At 37.1% G+C, this 19,095-nt stretch overlaps 1 protein-coding gene across 1 annotated transcript; it reads left to right on the forward strand.

The window, feature by feature from the left end:
• Window positions 1-3,348: 3,348 nt before the first annotated feature.
• Window positions 3,349-5,115, forward strand: LOC130747241 (NAC domain-containing protein 72-like). Its single transcript, XM_057600109.1, has 3 exons — window positions 3,349-3,658; window positions 3,743-4,011; window positions 4,096-5,115. The coding sequence occupies exons 1-3, from the start codon at window positions 3,472-3,474 to the stop codon at window positions 4,732-4,734; spliced, it is 1,095 nt and encodes a 364-aa protein (XP_057456092.1). The 5' UTR covers window positions 3,349-3,471; the 3' UTR covers window positions 4,735-5,115.
• Window positions 5,116-19,095: the final 13,980 nt, after the last annotated feature.

The raw sequence follows: 19,095 nt of genomic DNA on the forward strand, positions 1-19,095 counted from the left end.
GCAAAGAACCCAACCCTCAAAATGATCCTCCAAAAATCATTCCAGAAAAGTTATCTTCTTGCTTGATTATCCATAATTTGTTCTTTCAATCTTTAATTTCTTCATCCTGAGTACCATCAAACACAAGACCTAATTTCTTACCCACACCAAGCACAACAAGCTTTGGTAAAGACTCTTGACTGTTTCGAAAAAATCTCCTAGACGACCATTGAAAAGAGCCTTCATCGACGACAGATCTCACATAGATGATACAAGCGAAGATTGACCTTCATCCACCACACCATGCAGGTTGTCCTCCTTTCAACCCTTGGGCTTCACCTTTCTGGGTCACCCACGTATAGTCTTATCCTTGGATCGATGGCCCCTAACCTAGCGAATACTTCCCCATCCTCCACAGATGCATTGCGCTAAAAAACTCTGCTCTTAGCCTTCTTTGGTTGTTCCCGTTGTTTAGGAGTTTCAAACACATCATCATCTACGTCAAGAGAACCTGCTTGTACCTCTTCGTAAATCAAATATATTAGAGTTGCACCCAAAGTTTAAAATTACCTAATTTTATCCATTCTAGTATAAACTTATCTTATCGTATCTTAAATTACGCGACTCGTATTTCACTCAATCTTAGTACCAAATTAAGCACTCTGTCATCTAGTTCAAGATTTAAATTTGAATGGATTAGAGATAACGCGAACCCTTGAAAACCTTAAAGACATATCAAAATATCACCTTATAACATGGATATCCCATTGATAACAAAAAAAACATGGTTATTATCACTAACTACAATGTGATTATGATCATTTTTATATAAAGGGTCACTCCATATAATAAGCTATTCGCGCATTTGGTTGAATTGAGCAAGCAGAACATCACATAAAATAGCTAGTTGATTATGTACTGACTTATTGTCACTCACATATTAACTTAAGCGTAAGGATTTTTTTTGCAGATGACCCATCATTGTTCCATCTAATAAGAGCATTAACACCATCATAACTAATTGAAGTTCTACGTCATCATCACCCAACCCAGTCAGCTCATCAACACAAGTCAATACATCTATCTTATAATTCCACATCAAATCAACTTTACAAATATTTTAATATTTGAGATAAAAAGGACTTTGATTTTACATATGCTTGTTTTAATCCTTGTAAAAGTTAAAATTCAACTTGACAACATAATATTGTCATACTTATGCAAAGTTAGTGAAATATTTTGAGGCATAACTATTTTTAATTTGTTTCATATATTTGTTACTTTTATTTTTGTACTAAAAGGTAAATGTTATCACTCCAACATATTATTATTTAAGTATTTAATATTTTATCCAACAAATTTTAAAAACTATTAAATCAAGCGTCTACCACTTGACCAAAAGCTATAGTTGATGGTAAGGTGTAACCTTATTTCTTTTTAATAATACTCAAAGTCGTATATAGCTTAAGAGGATGCACCCATTACAGGCATGTCATGAGTTGGGATGTTAAGCCCATCGAATCCTAAAGGCGACGCTGAAAAAAAGAGTACAATCTTCTTTAGTGTTAGTTGGGGATTCAAACGCATGACTTTACTCTGTTACCACTTATTAGATCAAATAGCTACAACTTGATCAAAAGTTATTGTTGTTGGTATGGTAAGGGTGAAACCTTATTTCCTTGTAGTACTCAAATCTGCATCTAGCTCAAGGGGTCGCGCCCATTACAAACTTCATGGGTTGAGACGTTAAGCAAAAAGAATCCCAAGGGTGATGTTGGACTATAAAGCCAACAAAAATGTTTTTGAAAATTTTACAGGTTAACTAAATTTGTGTTCTTCTTGGAATCTAGATTACGTTTTATGCCGAACTTGGTGGCAGAGCTTAGCTGTGATTTGGTCCGAGAGAGTGGTGGTGCTGGCCTCGAGTCTAGGGGAAATACCTACATAAGACATTTCAACGCCTAAGTCATTGAATGAGCAAAGAGAGAATACATGAGTCTAAGCAGAACTTTGAAATGCTAAGAATGAATAACATGTTATGTAAATGAACGATATAACATGTATTTATATATAGGTTGAGTGCCTAAATTCAAAGTATATGCAAAGAGAGGAAAGTCCTTTAAGTGGAGCTTTCGAGCGCACAGTTGGCTTGGTGTCGTCATGCTTAAGTATTTTATCTCGCATCTTTGCCAGACCGCTCAGACACTTTGCCAGTTGAGTCAGGGTGGTTCATCACTGAACCTAGTTGCGCTAGTCAACCATATGGTGTCTGCTTAAAAGCATAACCTAGTAAGTTGGTCGCGTCGTTGTCAGGTCCTATAGATTTTAGAGCCGAGTGAAACATTATATATATTCTTGTTACTTTATTTAAAATAATTTAGAAAACTTGTTATCATAGTTGTTCACTGAAAGATTTCTCTAGAACAACCTAGTACCATACATGCCTTAGTATCAGCAATACCATGGCTCACCGAGCCCACCGAAACATGAATAGAAACCGCTTCCGGGTTTTCGAAGCCATTAATAACCACGATCTTGGCGGGATTCTCTCCACTATCTAGCCTCGAATTTCTACATCAATTATGGCAGTATTGACTTTACAGAAAAAAGTAATAACTACCCTGATAAGCAAGAACCGCGTAGTAGGTTGGCTGACGTTACTCATGTGATTAAATCCTACCAAAAACCTTAAAAATAATAGTTTCTAAGCCTGACTATTTATGCAAAATCGAAAATATAAAAATTATTCAATTTAAGAGAACTTTTGTTAGAATGAGCTCTTTCTTGTTTTTTTTTTTTACCTCATAATCTCATATAATGAAGAGAGATAAAACTTGTCAAACAAATATGAATTTAGAAGTTATGCATCTTTTTTGAATCTAGCCATTTTTAGTTTAAACCAGATGTATCCTCTCTGAAATAATCATGTTTGAGTTGGGTAGGCTTCCTATGCGCAACAACATTTTTTACGGACAAAGTATTTAACACATATAGCTGCATTAACAAGATTTAAACTTGACATAAAATTCTATAGTAGTAGGCTCTTTAAAGAACATAAGAATGTAACTATAATATGGAAGAGAATGAAGTGTGAATGAATCATCGCTGCCGACTATTTACTAGTGTTTATCAAGAAAAAAAGTTTTGTATTTATTGTTTTTTACTTTTACGGTTTAATATGTTGCGCCCACCGAAGGCCACGAGTCCATGACCGTATAGAAACGAGATAAGGTCGACTGCAGGATGCCTTTTTGGACAGGGAACACACGGCGCTTCCTCAGTGGCTAGCAACTCAAGTGGACCCCACTCTCCACTGTAAGACTGTACTTATCTCGCTCCATTTCTTGCTATAAATAACACCCCATCTCTACCCTCTACAGAAGAAAAAAAAAAACATTAGAAAAAAAAGAAGAAGATAACATTTTAGTTTGGTTTCGAAAACAAACAGCATCATCATCTTCTATCTAAACCCCTCTCTTTCTTCTTCACTGAATGACAATGGGGATTCCAGAGAAAGACCCTCTTTCTCAACTGAGTTTACCTCCTGGTTTCCGCTTTTACCCCACCGATGAAGAGCTTCTGGTTCAGTATCTCTGCCGCAAGGTCGCTGGTCACAATTTCACTCTACCCATCATCGCTGAAATCGACCTCTACAAGTTTGACCCATGGGTTCTTCCAAGTAAGCCTCTCAAATTCTGAAATCCACTTGTTTAGATTTTTTTTTTTTTGAATCTAGGTTCTGATTTGAAAATTGATTTTGCAGGCAAAGCGATTTTCGGTGAGAAGGAATGGTACTTCTTTAGCCCAAGGGACAGGAAGTACCCAAACGGGTCACGACCCAACAGGGTAGCTGGGTCTGGGTACTGGAAAGCCACCGGAACGGATAAGATCATCACCACCGAAGGTAGAAAAGTCGGTATCAAGAAAGCCCTTGTTTTCTATGTCGGCAAAGCGCCCAAAGGCACCAAGACTAACTGGATCATGCATGAGTATCGCCTTCTCGATTCTTCTCAAAAGAACACCGGCTCCAGGGTAAGACACACTTTCGCTATGTTTTTGTTACTGTGTTATTTGATTATGTAAGTTAGTTGAATGATTTATTGTTTTTGCGAGCAGCTGGATGATTGGGTTTTATGTCGCATATACAAGAAGAATTCGAGCGCGCAGAGGGCGGCGTCAAACGGCACCGTTTCGAGCAGGGAGTACACGCAGTACAGCAACGGTTCGTCTTCCTCCTCCTCGTCGCACCTTGACGACGTTATGGAGTCTTTGCCGGAGATCGGCGGCTTCACGCGGCCACGTGTTGGCGGTGCGATGCAGCAGCAGCGTGAGGAGAGGGAGAGGCTCAACAACAATCTTCAGAGCGGTGGTGGTGGTGGATTGGGATTGGTGGATTGGTCTAACATTAACAACCCCTCTGTTCTGAACTCTTTGGCTGCGGCGGGGTTCGTTCCGGTAAATCAAGAGGCTCAGCAGGGCCAGAACCAGGGAATGATGAACTTTGGTGGTGGTGGTGGTGGTGGATACAATGACCTTTATGTCCCTTCGCTCCCAAATCTATGCCAAGTGGAGTCTTCGGAGAAGATGGGTAAACCGGTCGAGGAAGAGGTTCAGAGCGGTGTGAGAACCCAACAGGTTGAGAATCCCGGTTTTTTTGCCGGTTCAAATGGTTTTACGCAGGGGTTTTCAAACTCAGTGGACCAATATGGTTTCAGGTACCCAGCTCAGACGGTCGGGTTCGGTTTCGGGAAATGAACCGGGAATGTTAATGGTAATGTTACATGATATTTGTGATGATCAGTTGCAATTTGTGTAAATAGGTGGGGATTCTTTGGGCTAGTTAAAGGTTGGCTTTATGCTTCCAAAATTAGAATGGGAATGGAAAAAAAAAATGCAAATTTTGGTCCTCATTTTCGGCTAGTGATCATGTAGGCGGTGGCGGCATTAGATTCAATGAATCAAATTCACAAGATAAAGTAGTGATGGAACCATTAGGTCATGGAAAAATCAATTTATTAGGAAGCTAGGATATAGTTCTGGGCTATACTTGAACGTGCTCAACCACATGAGTCACGTTTTGTACTTGAAATGTACTAGCAATTTGTTTGGAATGTTAGGTTTTATTTTATTTTTAAATTTGATGTGATATTTTTAGCTAACCGCATCATTGGTGGCCTCAAGATCATATATAAATCAAATTATAAATCAATAACGGACTCATATTTTGTTGTGTTTTTGTAATTTTGTTATAAGGAAAATAGATTATACTGTAATAATACTCAGAGATACAGATAAACATTGAATTTGATGTGTTTTTGATAATTTAATGGTTTGGGTCACCTAGAACTCGCTAAAATTGAATTTTGTGATATTCACGTGTAAAAGGAGTCACCACTGATGTGAGTAGGTGCATTGCCATTACAAGAAAGAAAGAAAATGGTGAGGTTCGTGTGTGAAACTTCAATATATATAATGTGCTTAAATAAAAATTTCAAAGGTTAAAAGGGTCAAGTGGAGATCATTTTCTATTTCTTTTCTACATTGACATTTCAAACAGAGAATAAAAGAGGAAGTCTTTGGAGGGAAAGATGCTCCACGAAACAATGAGAGACCTATTTCATTGAAAAATGTTTATGCACGAGTTACAGTCTGCCGAATATTGTTGAACATTTGCACACAGTAAGTAAAATATATAATGTAAACAATGGCTCATTATATAATATTTAGTTAAATATGTATTTACTCTAATTTTTATAAACAAATGAGAATCTAAGAATTATAATGAGGATTGAATCGAGTCCAATATCTATGGTTTTTCAGTGAAAATATTTTAGGGTTAATGGTTAAATTTGTCCCTAAGTTTATAAGCGAATTTGATTTTCCTTAGAGAGATTAAAATCAAGCTCATTTACAAGCTTAAAGATTAATTTAACCATTAACCCAATATTTTAAATGTCAATTTTGGTTTTTAAAGAATTAGACGACTTTCTAAGTAAGAAGCTTGAATTGAAGAAAAAAAAGCTGAAGATAATTGAAGAAAAATGAAAAAAGAATAAGAATAAAATAAAATAAAAGAGATCGCTTAAAAAACAAAAATTGCATTGAAATATAGAGTGAAATCACATTCTTCAGTATGTTTAATTTCTTGAAATATTCAATTATATTAAAGTTTTTCAGAAAATATTAAATGAAAATAATAATTGTTTATCGGTAAATTAATAGACTAAGATAAATGGTGTATTATAAATAAAATAATAGTCATTGACTAAAAATTAAATTAATCAAATTAATTTGGTAATATTATAATTTAATTTAGTCATTGCGAAGAAGGTATATGTTGTCACTTTTTTTTCAAGGCAAACTTTTACATGCTGTTTTGTGAGAGGGGGTTACAATGTTGTTTCTCAATTACCCAATCAATGGATGCCTTGGTGTAAATGAGTTGCCTTGTCATTATAACTTTTGAAATTTGAAATCTGGTCCCTCAACTATTTGTATTGTGAATTTTATATTTATATTAAAAAGTTAAATGTTTGTTTTATGATATTCAAATTCGGGTAAAACAACTTAATCTGTTTGTTTCAAAAAAAAAACCTAATCTGTTTTCTCTTTAAAAAAAAAAACTTAATTTGTTTTCTTCCAAAAAAATAATCTGTTCATCTTCTTCATCGATGAATCCTTCCCCATTCTCCATGTCCATCATCATCATGAACCACCACCACAAAGTCTAATCTCATCAGCCCCATCCTTCTTTTTTTTCTCCTTTCATTCCCAACCCTCTGCTTTGCAAGTTGCATCCACCAGAAAAACACTCCTTGTCTGCTTTTTGAAGGATCCCAGTAGAGATTTTTGAAGGATCCCTGTCGAAACTAAAATTGGAGGTCGAAGAAGGCAATTGAATGAAATTAATCCCATAAAACAAAGAAATCAACCCACAAACCCCCAATCTATAGCAACTCTTGAAGCACCCAGCTGAAGGTTGAAGCCATGGTGTTCCCGCAAGCACGAGATCTGCACAAATGGGTGTTATTCCCCTTCTTCTTTTCCAGTCACTACGATCACCGCCTACGACCTTTGCTTCTGCCGCTTACGACCTCCCCTGCGACCAGGACCTCCATTGAGCATGGCATTTGCAGTCTCAGACCCATCATGATCTGTGTTTTGATATGAATTTTTGTAATTTTGAGTTTCAAACAGGTCTTTATTATTGTTATTGGCAAAAAGTTGGGGATAAAATACAAATTTTAAGAAGTTTAGGATTCAAATTTGGAACATAGTCAAACAAATGACGTGGCATATTAGTCCACTAAGCATCTTTTTATTGGTCATTAAGTGGGGGGCATGACTGTTGTTTAAAACACAACCAGCATTTTTAAGTTTGCCTTTTTTCAATATTTACGTGAATGTGTTGTCGTTTGTGTGGAACCAGTTAGCGGTGGGGGATAACCCTTGTGGCTTTAATATTAGTTTCGGGTTGTGTGTTAATCACCTTCTGTATGCGGTTTCTATGCATGTTTTTTGTGAGGTGCTCCATGTTAATTGAAGGAGATAAATGATTTTCTAGAATATTTTGTTCTTTGTTCTGGTTTGAAGGTAAATTATAAGAAATCAATCATGATTGAGTGCAAATTCAAAGTGGTGTGGTGGATAATATTGTAGAGAGGTAAGGGGTTGTGGTGGGTTGTTTGCACCTTATCTTGGATCTCTTTTATGGCGAGGGCGAGTAGTCTGTAGTTTGGGCCGAACCAGATAAAAGGCCTATGTAGTAGTTTTAGAGCCCATGTTGTAATAGATATAGGATTAGGGGTACGACCCCACTATAAAAGGCGAGACCCATGACTCAAGAAGACAGATTCTCTCTTCAGCTATGAAACAACTACACAAACCCTAGATCTGAGAATCCCCACTCCACATATATACTGGCCTTCCCTGAGTTTCCTCTGGGTCATGAGATCTAGATGAACCCATACATGCGATAGGAAATGGGGGCGAATAACTTTCTTACCACTCTTCTTTCTTGACCAAAATCATCATCAAAACATGCACCAAGGCGATGAATCATCAACAGACGCACCAAGCCTATATCATCATCAATTGATGGCATTTCCTAGGGTATCTCTGGGATTGTGAGATCCCCAATGTTACCGCACTATTTGACTGCACGCAGAACAAACCATATCTAAACTTCATCATGACAGTTGGTCGTGAAGCTCATGATGGCGAGACCTGTAACGATGAGAAAAAGAACAAACACGGTGTGGAACGAAGAGGGAGCGTGAACTCTTACTAGGGTGGAATCCACTTTACTGATATTCTGATTCACGTAGAAAATGTGTATAGGTCTCTTCAGCTTCAGATTTGAGATCACAAAGGCCAATTCAAAATCCCTACTTCGCTTGTGATCTCTCTCCTACAGGTTTATTTTTTATGATTTTGCACCTTAAAATTTTCTAACCTCTACTCTCATTTACTTCTTTCAATTTTAGATTATCAGCTTTTGAACATAAGACCTAGTAGCCCTATTTTTTGTATATGCGTGCCTTTTTACTTGATTGATGAAATGTCTGATGGTTTTGTGAGTATGATTGCATAAATATAGTTTGTTGTGTAGCATACTATAAGCTTTCTTTAAGAATTGTGGTCTAGTTCCAAATCTGTTGGATTAAACAATTAAACTTTAAATTATTGGATTGGAGTGTGTTTGTGATTGTGAAGGGAAGTGGGTATCGGAAACATCATTTTCAACATGTTGTGATAATTTTTCTTTCAAGTATTTGATGAAATGCTAAAATGAAATTTGCTTTAACTTTCAATTTTTGCTTGAGTGTTTTATTCCATGTGATGACTCTATTGATTAAAATTGTTTCTAAATGTTTAATTCGATGTTAAATCAGATGTGCAAAAGTTCAAGTTCTTTGACAAATGCTTTGTATGTTTATCTCTGAAGAAAATGTCGATGATCTATTACAATATTGTATTCATTTTCAAGAAGCTGATCTTAGTTCCATGATCTCGCTTCATGTTTAGTTGGTCATTTTTTTTCACTAATAATCATGACTCGTCTTATTCTTCTTCATGATGAATAGTTTTAATTTAAATTCAACGTGCACTATTTTCCATCACCAATTGTTTTATAGTCTTGACCAATAATTAATGCATATAATAGTAGTTTAAAATTTCACTTACGAGCTTTAATGATTTTTAATGCGTTGCAAAAGTGACAACAAAAAAACTCAAAATTAATTTCGAAGATATCAGAATTTTTAGATAGTGTTTCCAATCATTATCTTTAGAAATTTCGGCCATTATTCATTAGTTTGCCTTATTATCTTTTCTCTCTTCCTTTTCTGTGTTGGACTTGTATGGTGACTTGATTCTATCTAGGTGACCTAATTATGTGCTCAAACTAAAATGTTCAATAATTATCTTTCCTGCATAGTTGATATTCCCTATTGGGCTTATTATTGTGTTTGCTTGTTTATCTTGCACTACGAGAACCATTGCATGTGAAAAAGAATCATGTTTTGTGGTCACTGATTCCATAGGAAATTTGGTGGTCATTTTGGATGCCATGGAACAATGTTATTTTCCATAATGTTTTATGTTCTTTTTCTGGGGATTTGGACTTGCAGATCAAGTGTATATTATAATAGGTGCAAGCGTGGTTGAAACATTTCCCGTATTCAGACATTTTGCTCAAAACTTTTAGACGGTCTGAATACAGGGTGTTGTGGTGAGAAAGATGGGAAATGTGAGGTATCAAGAACATGTTATAAGCTTTCAAAATTATTTTTGGCTAATTTATCTGCATTTGATTTCAAAACTGAAAACTTTTGTTGTATATACTCTGATAGTTTGATGATATATGTTTGACTTACCTATGGTTTAATAGTCTCACACACACACACACACATATATATATATATATATATTAACTTCAATTCTTGAAGTAATTATTCATAAAGAAAGAAAAAAAATATGTTACTACTAGGACGAAAGAAGACCATAAAGGAACGCACAATGACTAGATCAAAAAGGAAAAAAAAATTAATGATAGTGGAAAACTGGAAATAACAATCCCTCTTCTGATAAGCGTGCTCGTTCAAAAAATACACAAAATCAGGCTAGGAGGGGAGTGTTTAAGACATTTTGAGTGATTCAACGTCAAACCAGAAGAATCCAAATACATTAATAGATCATCCATTAGTTTCCCCTAGATTTGTAACATTTGATAAAAACACTAAACAACCTTAGATCTGGGAAGAACAGAGGAACTACAAAGAGCAGAGGAACTTGCAGCAAGAAGAAGATGATTCAAACACTCTTAAAGTGGGACAAAGCATTTATGGCTTATTTGAGAGAAAGTATCAAGGAGGATTTTTTATCAATTTTTATAATGGAGGTTGTTCTAACCCTCCTTTTATGGATTTCTCTTTAAGGCAAAGCTTCTAACATTTTACTGAGTCATTAATATCTGTCAATATGATGGGAGGGAGGTCACTGGTTTAGATCTCGTGGCTCGTCGGGAAACAACAGGGAAGAATTCCAGTGGTAGTGATCTGAATCAGTGACCTCCATAATAGTGATTCATTATACATGTGATATGCTTATACCATGAAGAGAAATCCATAAAATGAGGGTTATAACAATCTCCATTCTTAATATTGATCCAAAATTCTCCTTGATACTCCCTCAAACATACCATAAATGGTTTGTCCCACTTTAAGAGTGTTTGAATCATCTTCTTGTTGCTCGAAGTTCCTTTGCTCTTCATGGTTCCTCTATTCTTCCCGGATCTAAGGTTGTTGAATGTTTTTATCAATTGTTTCAAATCCAGGGGAAACTAATGGATGATCAATAATTGTATTTGGATTCTCATGGTTTGGATTTGAATCATTTAGAATGTCGTAGACACTTCCCTTTTGACCAGATTTCGGGTATTTTCTATGACGAGCACACTTAGCAGAAGATGGATTGTTTTTTCTACAATCAGTGTTTTTTTCCGGTTTGATTTCATCATTGTGTTCATTTATGGTCTCCTTTCATCCTTATAGTAACATGAAAAATTATTTCTTTCTGTAGCAATAATTAATTCAAGTATTGAAGTTATAAAAATATGTGTGGGACAGTAAAAATATAGGCTAAACAAATATATATAAATATATAGGGGCGTATCGGGTGAGAGGAGCGGTTTATGATGAGAGATGAGAGCATTTAATAATAATCGTTAGATGTTCATGAAGGGATAAGATTTAATCTCGTTTAAAATATCACACGTCACACTCTCCAACCTTAATATCTCAACCCCACACGCATTTCTTTTTCCTGTTCCCTTCTCTCGCACAACTCACTTAACCATGGCCACCGATCTGTCGTTGCATTCCTTCTACTTTCCCCTCTGTGATTACCACAAGCTGCATCTAAATTCTCGCCAGACTTCGTTCTCCCCTCTTCTCTGTTCCTTGTTTTCTTTCTCGTACACAGCACTGAGTGGTTGGAGGCCTTGCAAATTAAAATAGCATGATAAAACTTGAAACTGAAATTGAAAATTAAAATTGGATCTGCACACAACATTGAAAACCAGAAATTGAAAATAATTCAATTGTGATTTGTCAATTATTACTCGAACATAATTCAATTGCATACTTGCATAGTTGTAGAAACTGCAAGTCTTTTGAGAAAATACCCACGAAAAATCTCAATTGAGCCATTAATGGGGTAGAGAATAGGTGAGTGGCACTGAGAGAAGTGGAGGGGATTTGGGTTTAACACCCCACTCATTAGGCCCCATGCCCCACCTGAAGGGGCGAAATTACCAAAAAACCAGTTGATTAATAACGGTAAATGATTACCCGACACTATAACGGGTAATCATTTACCGATCGTGTTTAAAACCTATAAACTCGACAGTTTGGGTTTTGAAACCCATTATTTCAAAACCCAAATTTCCCTCCCCAAATCACACCCTCTTCAATCTCTCTGAAAGCACTTCAATCTCCCTCAAAGGTCGGTTCTAATCATCATCAAAGCTCCCTCAAAGACCCATTCCATTACATTCAAAAGGTAAGTTTTGATTTCAATGATTCTCACATTTCAAGTTTGAATTAGGTCAATGGTTGAACACTAGGGTAGTGCATTTGTGATTAAAGGTAGGTTTTGTTGTGTTTTGTTGCCTGAAATTCCATGAAATGAGTATGGGCACGAGTGGGGTGCATTTGGGTCTGCTTCTGGGTTCACTGTAATATCGGAAAATGATTTTCCGATATGATAATGGAAAATGATTTTCCGATATGATAATGGAAAATGAATTTCCGATATGACAGTGCAGACTTCCAAAATTTATTTCCAATATTTAACCATGGCATGTATTTAACTTCCAGGATTACTTTGCTGATTTGTTGAGAATTGGAAAAGATCAAGATAGATTTGAGTTTCATATTCTTCATGTGTTGTTATTAGGAAAGTTGTTTCTTGTTTTTGTTTGCTTGTGATGATGGTTGCTTGACCTTAACACAGCTAGAAAGGCTGTAAAGTTACACATGAAATGGCTTGTATCAGACTTCTTCACACGCTTCTTCCTCTTTGCTGGTTGTGAAGACTTCTTTTCCTCTTTAATCTTCTTGTCAGTAAGTTCAAACACTGAAGGATCACGAGTCAAGGATCCTATTGCTCGACCCTTGGGTGGTTTGCTCTCCTTCAACTTAGGAGTGCGGTTGGACTTTATCCGAAGCTCAGGAGTACATAGTGTACTCCTTTCAGGACAATATATCGCATGAAGCTTCCTCCTTACCATACTCTGCCCTCCAGTATCCAAAGAATGGAAATAACGTGTCAATGCCTCAACTTCTGGGTGCATCTCTCCATGGTTTAGTCCGCAAATATCTGAGCTGCCAGTATCTGCAACAGGTACATGCTCCCAACTTAGGCTCTTCTAGAATGGATGAATGGCCTTGTACGGAATCCTCTGATAATCAGCAAGTTCACAAACATGTCACATTGAATCACAAATATAAATAATTGGAAGTAGTTGACAGGAGAGTGGTTGACAACCGCAAGGTAGTCCATGAGTCTCTCTCAATAAGCAATCGCTGTAAATTCAGGTTCCCTCTTATCCGATTGTCCTGCACGATGCTGGGACGAGAGGTTCGACAACTGCTTTACAGTAAAACAAAACTTAACAGCAGAAACAATAACACACAGTAATTGTTAACCCAGTTCAGTGAAAACTTTCACCTACGTCTGGAGGGTTTGCACCCAAAGAAAGGAAATCCACTATCTCAAGATTCAGGAATTACAGACACTCATGAACAACTCAGTTCATAGTTCACTTCCTAATCTACCCAGTGTATTTCTACTTAGAATCTCAACCTAAGTATGAGAGCCCCTCTCACTTCCTCTCAATCACTGCCACAGTGATTGGTAAACACAATGAACAAGTAGAGTTTGAATGCAATCAAACACACAGAATCTCTCTTTGCTTTATAGAATCAGTGAGCAAAGACAGATTCACAACCAACAAAGGACAAAGCACAATTAACAAATCCTAAAACACTCGATCTTTCTCTATCAGCTTCGACTACTTTCATGTTTTAGGTCTTCATCCTTTTATAGACTTCAGCAGCGGTAGCATGGGCTTTAGGGTTGGCACGGGCTGAAGAAACAGATTGCAGTAACAGCAATTCAAAACGCAATCTTGATAGATTCAGTTTCTTATTGCACAAGCAAAGATAGAAACCAATCTTTTAACAAAGATTGTTTCTACAAATAACAACCCAACAAATAAACCCTTATGGAATAGCTACTTGCTCCTCAAGTAACTCAAAAACATATCTTCAGTAAATCTTCAGAGGGCCCACAACAGAAACACAAGCTGAGGACTGATGCCCTAGCTTCACGAGATCAGATGCCACGGCATCTGCTTCGACAATCGGTTGTTTTGACAAAATGCATGACAACATGTTCCAACAATCGCATCTGCCGCCGTAGGACTACATTCTTGTCAGTTCAGCATCAATGAGTTTCAGGCATTTGATTGACACAAATCCCCTAATATTTGTGTAGAAATGAGTCTTGAAAAGGTGATCAATTTTATTCATACTGCGCTCAAACGATGCTACTATCTCAGTGTGACGATTGATGGTCAAACTATGCGACGCATCCCATGATGTGGCCAGGTCACCTTTACTGTTCCGCAACATCAACTTCAAGCTGGCATGTGCACCTTCAGCCCTGCAAACCAACAACGCGGATGTAAGAATTAATACTGTAATAATCTATGAAATGAAATACATATAACAAGTCATAACATAATTTTTGTACCTGTTACTTGTTGTTGTTCCAAAATGCATCACATGATTTGTCAATGCCTTGGCAAATTTCTGCTTGTGGACCAACCATGTGGTAGAACAATAAGTGGCAAATTTCAACTTGTGTTTAAGCTTTCACATGTTAAACAATTCAATCCAATGAGCTTCAAATTCTGGAACTGTTGGAGCATCTACCAATTCGGCCCACTTGTCCATAACCTCTTGAGCAAAATCATCCGTGCCAACATACTCTTTGCACTTTGCCAAAACACACTTGTTGATGTGCAACAAGCATAGTAAATGAGTAGTGGTGGGAAGGCTTTGTGAAGCAGCACTCAATAAGACAAGATCTCTGTCCGTCACAATCACTCTAGGCAACCTGGATTGGTAGGAAATCAGAGACTTCATACACTCCAGTGCCCAAATGTAGTCATCTGTGGTCTCACTGCCAATGTAACAGAATGCTATTGAGTATGTTTTATCCGTGGAGGTCAGGCCAACAATCTCGAGCAAGGGTAGTTTGTATTTGCTGGTCTTGTATGTGCAATCCATGATCACTACATATGGGAATGTGTTGAAAAGTTTGACGGCATTCGGATGAGCCCAAAATATATCTCTAATCACTTCCGATCCGGGTTCATTTCTTTCGAAGTGAACATACTTCTCACCGTCCAACTTCTTCAGCAAGTATTGCATCTCTGTCAGTGACCCACGAACGGATTGTCTGAACCGCTTACAAACACCATAAATTTGTTGGATGGTAGTCAAGTTTGAAGGATCTTTTTCTTTCAAGGACGCCAACATCTTTCTAGGTGGAACCCAAGTCTTAGCCTGATTTATCACGTCCTCCTTCTCCTCACTATTCAGTCGATCAGCGTAATTGTGGCCAAGTAGTGACTCAGCTGCGAGATGGATGTGTCTACCCTCCATCACCTTCAACCACCATCCTTTACCATCTTTCGTACGTCGTCCTTTTAGCCTAAAAGGATAACCTGTCTTTTGTGTTGACGTTCCTTCAACAAGATCAGGATCTCTGTAGGAAATATACACACTATGTTTCTCACACCCCAGAATGACATATTCTTTTCTTCCCTTCGCACCACTATCAGACTTTGTTGTCACCAAAACAAAATTATTTGCCATAGAAATGTCGCGAACCCATTTCATTAGATCATCTTTCAAAGGGAAACGCTGTTTTAGGATAAACAAGGCATAAGGCATAAAACAAGGCATAAACAAAGCATAAACAAAACATGCAAAAATTTGTGTAATGAGTACCTGATCAGTCTGATACAAATGAGAGACATCTATAGATATAATCGGAGGTTCAACTGGTGATGGTTGCTCCTCTGGATTATAATTTTCCAATCCAGCAGCATGTATCAATTGTGATTCACAAAAAAAAAAGGACTCTGTCATCCCTGGAACCAAAACGGTAAATCAATATCCGAACCACTAACGGAAAATCAACATCCGGTCCTATAACGGAATATCATAATCCGACCCATTAACGGAAAATCATTTACCGATACCGTTCACGATACAGCAGCCTAAATTACCAACTTAACTAACTAAACTAACTACTTAAACTAACAACTAACTACTTAAACTAACAACTAACTACTGAGATAAAGTACCAAAAAGCTAACAATACTTACCAGGAGTTTAGAGCTTCCCCTTGGTGGAGGTGGTGTTGGTGGTGGTGGTGGTGGAAAATGTGGAGATGGTGGTGGTGGTGGGAAAGTGAAATGTGAGGGAGGAGTGGAGTAATGGTGGAATAAGGTTGTGTGGGCGAGTTATGGGGGGCAGGTGGAGGGAGGAGTAATGGTGGAGGGGTTGGTGGAGGGAGGAGTAATGGTGAAAAGGTGATCAAACTGCCAGAAATCATAACGGTAAATGATTAACCGTTATCAATATACGAATCTGTTAATGATTAACCGATATTGTTCTTCGTGTTCTGGGTAATGGTATGAAGGTGTTCATACAGAGGAATAATAACGGTTAATGATTAACCGATGTGTATATTTATATCGGTTAATCATTTACCGATGGGTACTTTTGGGATAAAAAAAAAAGCTGGGGCGCGTAGCCTAAAGGGTGGGGTGGGAAACCCAAATCCCGAAGTGGAGAGGCATTGAGTGGACTTTTATATATATATATATATATATATATATATATATATATTTATATTGATGTTCTGGTGTTAGTGGTGTATCTTGGACAACAGTATTGAGAAGTTTGAGTTGTTCAACAACCTTGCGAAGAAGCTTGCTATCTGCATCTTTTCCGGCTTGGGTATTTTGGAGATTTAGTTTAGAGCCTTTCGTTAATTGGTAAGGTTTAAACAAGGGTTTTTCTTTGTGATTTTCTTTTTGAATCCCTGAGGTAGAGGGAGCTTCCATCTTAACTTTTCCTTTGTTCAAAAGTTGGAAATAGGCTTCATCACCTAATTGCTGAAGGTATTTGTTTGTGTAGTTGGCCTGTTCCATGATATCTTTGATATCCTTCCATGTAACTGCTTCCTCACTTTTCGTTTTGAACGGGGATGCTAGGACACGACGGTTTTGGGCATTTTTAACCACAAAAGGTGCCTTGGGAGGTACATCTGATTGTATTGTTTTTCCATCGCTTAGTTGCCAGGTTATGACATCGACTTGATAAGGGTAATTAATCCCGTTTTTTATGGTATAAGCATGGAACCAATTGAAAAAAGGGATATTTTGTTGGACGAGTTCAAGAAACCTATAGAATCGCTCTTGGATATTCTTTCTATTTTGGCCTTGGTAGTTTTTGAAGAACCATTCTCTTTGAGGAGTCCATTCCTCGGAATAGAAATCTTTTCTAAGAGATTCTTTATCAATAGTGAACTCTATATTGATTGCTCCGATGAAATTTGGGGTTTCAATGGAGGAGTAAGTTGGGGATAAAGTAGATCTCTGGTCATCATTATCCATTTGATAGGTTGTTTTTACCGGTGTTGTAGTCTCAAAACCAGTAAGGTGGATTGTAGATCCATCATGGGAGGGTTCAGGTTGAGCTCTACTGATGGAATTGGTTCGAGACATGGAAAAAGATCTTCTAGATATAGTAGATCTAAAGTCTTCTTTGGTTCTGATCGATCTAGGTAGGGAAAAGGAGTTTCTCCTATCAAAGACTAAATCAACCTGCCCAGTTTGGTGTTGGACAACATCACAGAAGTCAGGGGTGACAATAGGTTGAGCCGGTGTAGCTCTTTCTATTGACCATTTCTCTGGTAGAGTGATATCATTCCATTGAATAGTTTTTGGGACGATAATATTAGCTTTTTTATTATCAGTGAGAAACAAAGTGGTTCCTCCAGACTTTTCACAACCTGTTTTAAGGAAATGAGATTTGATTGAGTTCATAACCTTATACTGAACTCTGTAGATTAAGGTGATTGGGATAGATCCTTCCTTCATATCATAGCCATGAAGCTTGATGTTAAGGAATAGAACATCAAGAATGTTCTTGTCATCCAGACTTACTGTTAAGTCCGGATAACAGTTGAAGAAGATTGGTCCATGACTCAAGCTAGATTCAATAGTTCCTAAGAGAGAGTCGTGAAAATTGTTATGTCTAGTATCTCTTAGACATAGAAGAACGGCGACGTCTAGTGACCTCTAGTAAGAGGTTTCATACCAATTTGAACACTACCTATGTGCAGGTAGTTAAAACCTTTGAGGATATGTTCTCTGATGCTTTTCTCAGAGAGCAGATGAATTTCTTCATCCTCTTTTTGGATTTTGTATTTTTGTTCTACAGTTCTAATGATGTAATTTGATTTTTTGAAAAAGGATCTATTTGGTTTGTAGATATCGTTATGAGATATTCTTGGAATTTCCCAATTATCAAGATCCTGATTAATGTCTTCAAAATGAATTTCTTCTTTGAAGATTTTCTTTGAATGATTATGAGATTCATTTTCGTTGAGCGAAGATGAGGAAGGTTGGGAAGATTTGAAAGAAAGCTTGGAGAAGGAGCGTAGCATAATGAAATACAAATCTTCCTTACCCATTAATATCATCGCCATCATTTGGTTTCATAGAAATAGATAATTAAATTGGAATTATAAGTTATGTTCTAGGTTGTTCTTAATTCTTAGGCTGGAAATAAAGATAAGATCATACTAAAGCCACCTGAAAACAAGTGTTTAAACAGGGAAAAAAGTTTTGTTCGGATCTGACAAATTTTATCTATAGTATGGCCAAAAGACAACTAGCCCGAAAACCACAGGACTTACAACCAAGCGCCTCCGCTATAGATAAAAACAGTAAATCGGAACAGTACTTAAGTTCCCAGAGAGTACTCATAGTATAGATCCAACTTATTTCCAGATTAAACAATTAAGAACAAAGAAGATAAACAACTTATATCCAAGTTACTCATCATATTCCGACTTCCCCATCAGGCTCTGATACCAAGAGGGGTTCGGAAGCAGATTTAAGGGGTTAGAATTAAAGCTGGTAAGAGAAGTAGGATGCAGCCAGACTGCAGAATATAAAGATAGACTGGAATAATAAATGCGCAGTAAGTAAATAAATTAAAAGGAGGCTCAGCCTTCCATTGACAGAATAAAATAAAGCAGGAGGCTTAGCCGTCCATTAAACAAGATTGCAGAAGATTGATATTATTGAAAACTGAAAAGGATTGAAATTACAGAAATAGATTGAAAAACTGAAACAGATTGAAAAAAGAGAAAGCAGGAAGAGATAAGACTTACAGTTTATCTCTCTAGGATCTGACTATCTCCCTGCGTCTAAAGTGTGCCCTCTAACATAAGAGGGGCTCT

The sequence above is a fragment of the Lotus japonicus genome, chromosome 3 (assembly GCF_012489685.1).
Source record: "Lotus japonicus ecotype B-129 chromosome 3, LjGifu_v1.2".
In the NCBI taxonomy this organism is placed as follows: Eukaryota; Viridiplantae; Streptophyta; class Magnoliopsida; order Fabales; family Fabaceae; genus Lotus; species Lotus japonicus.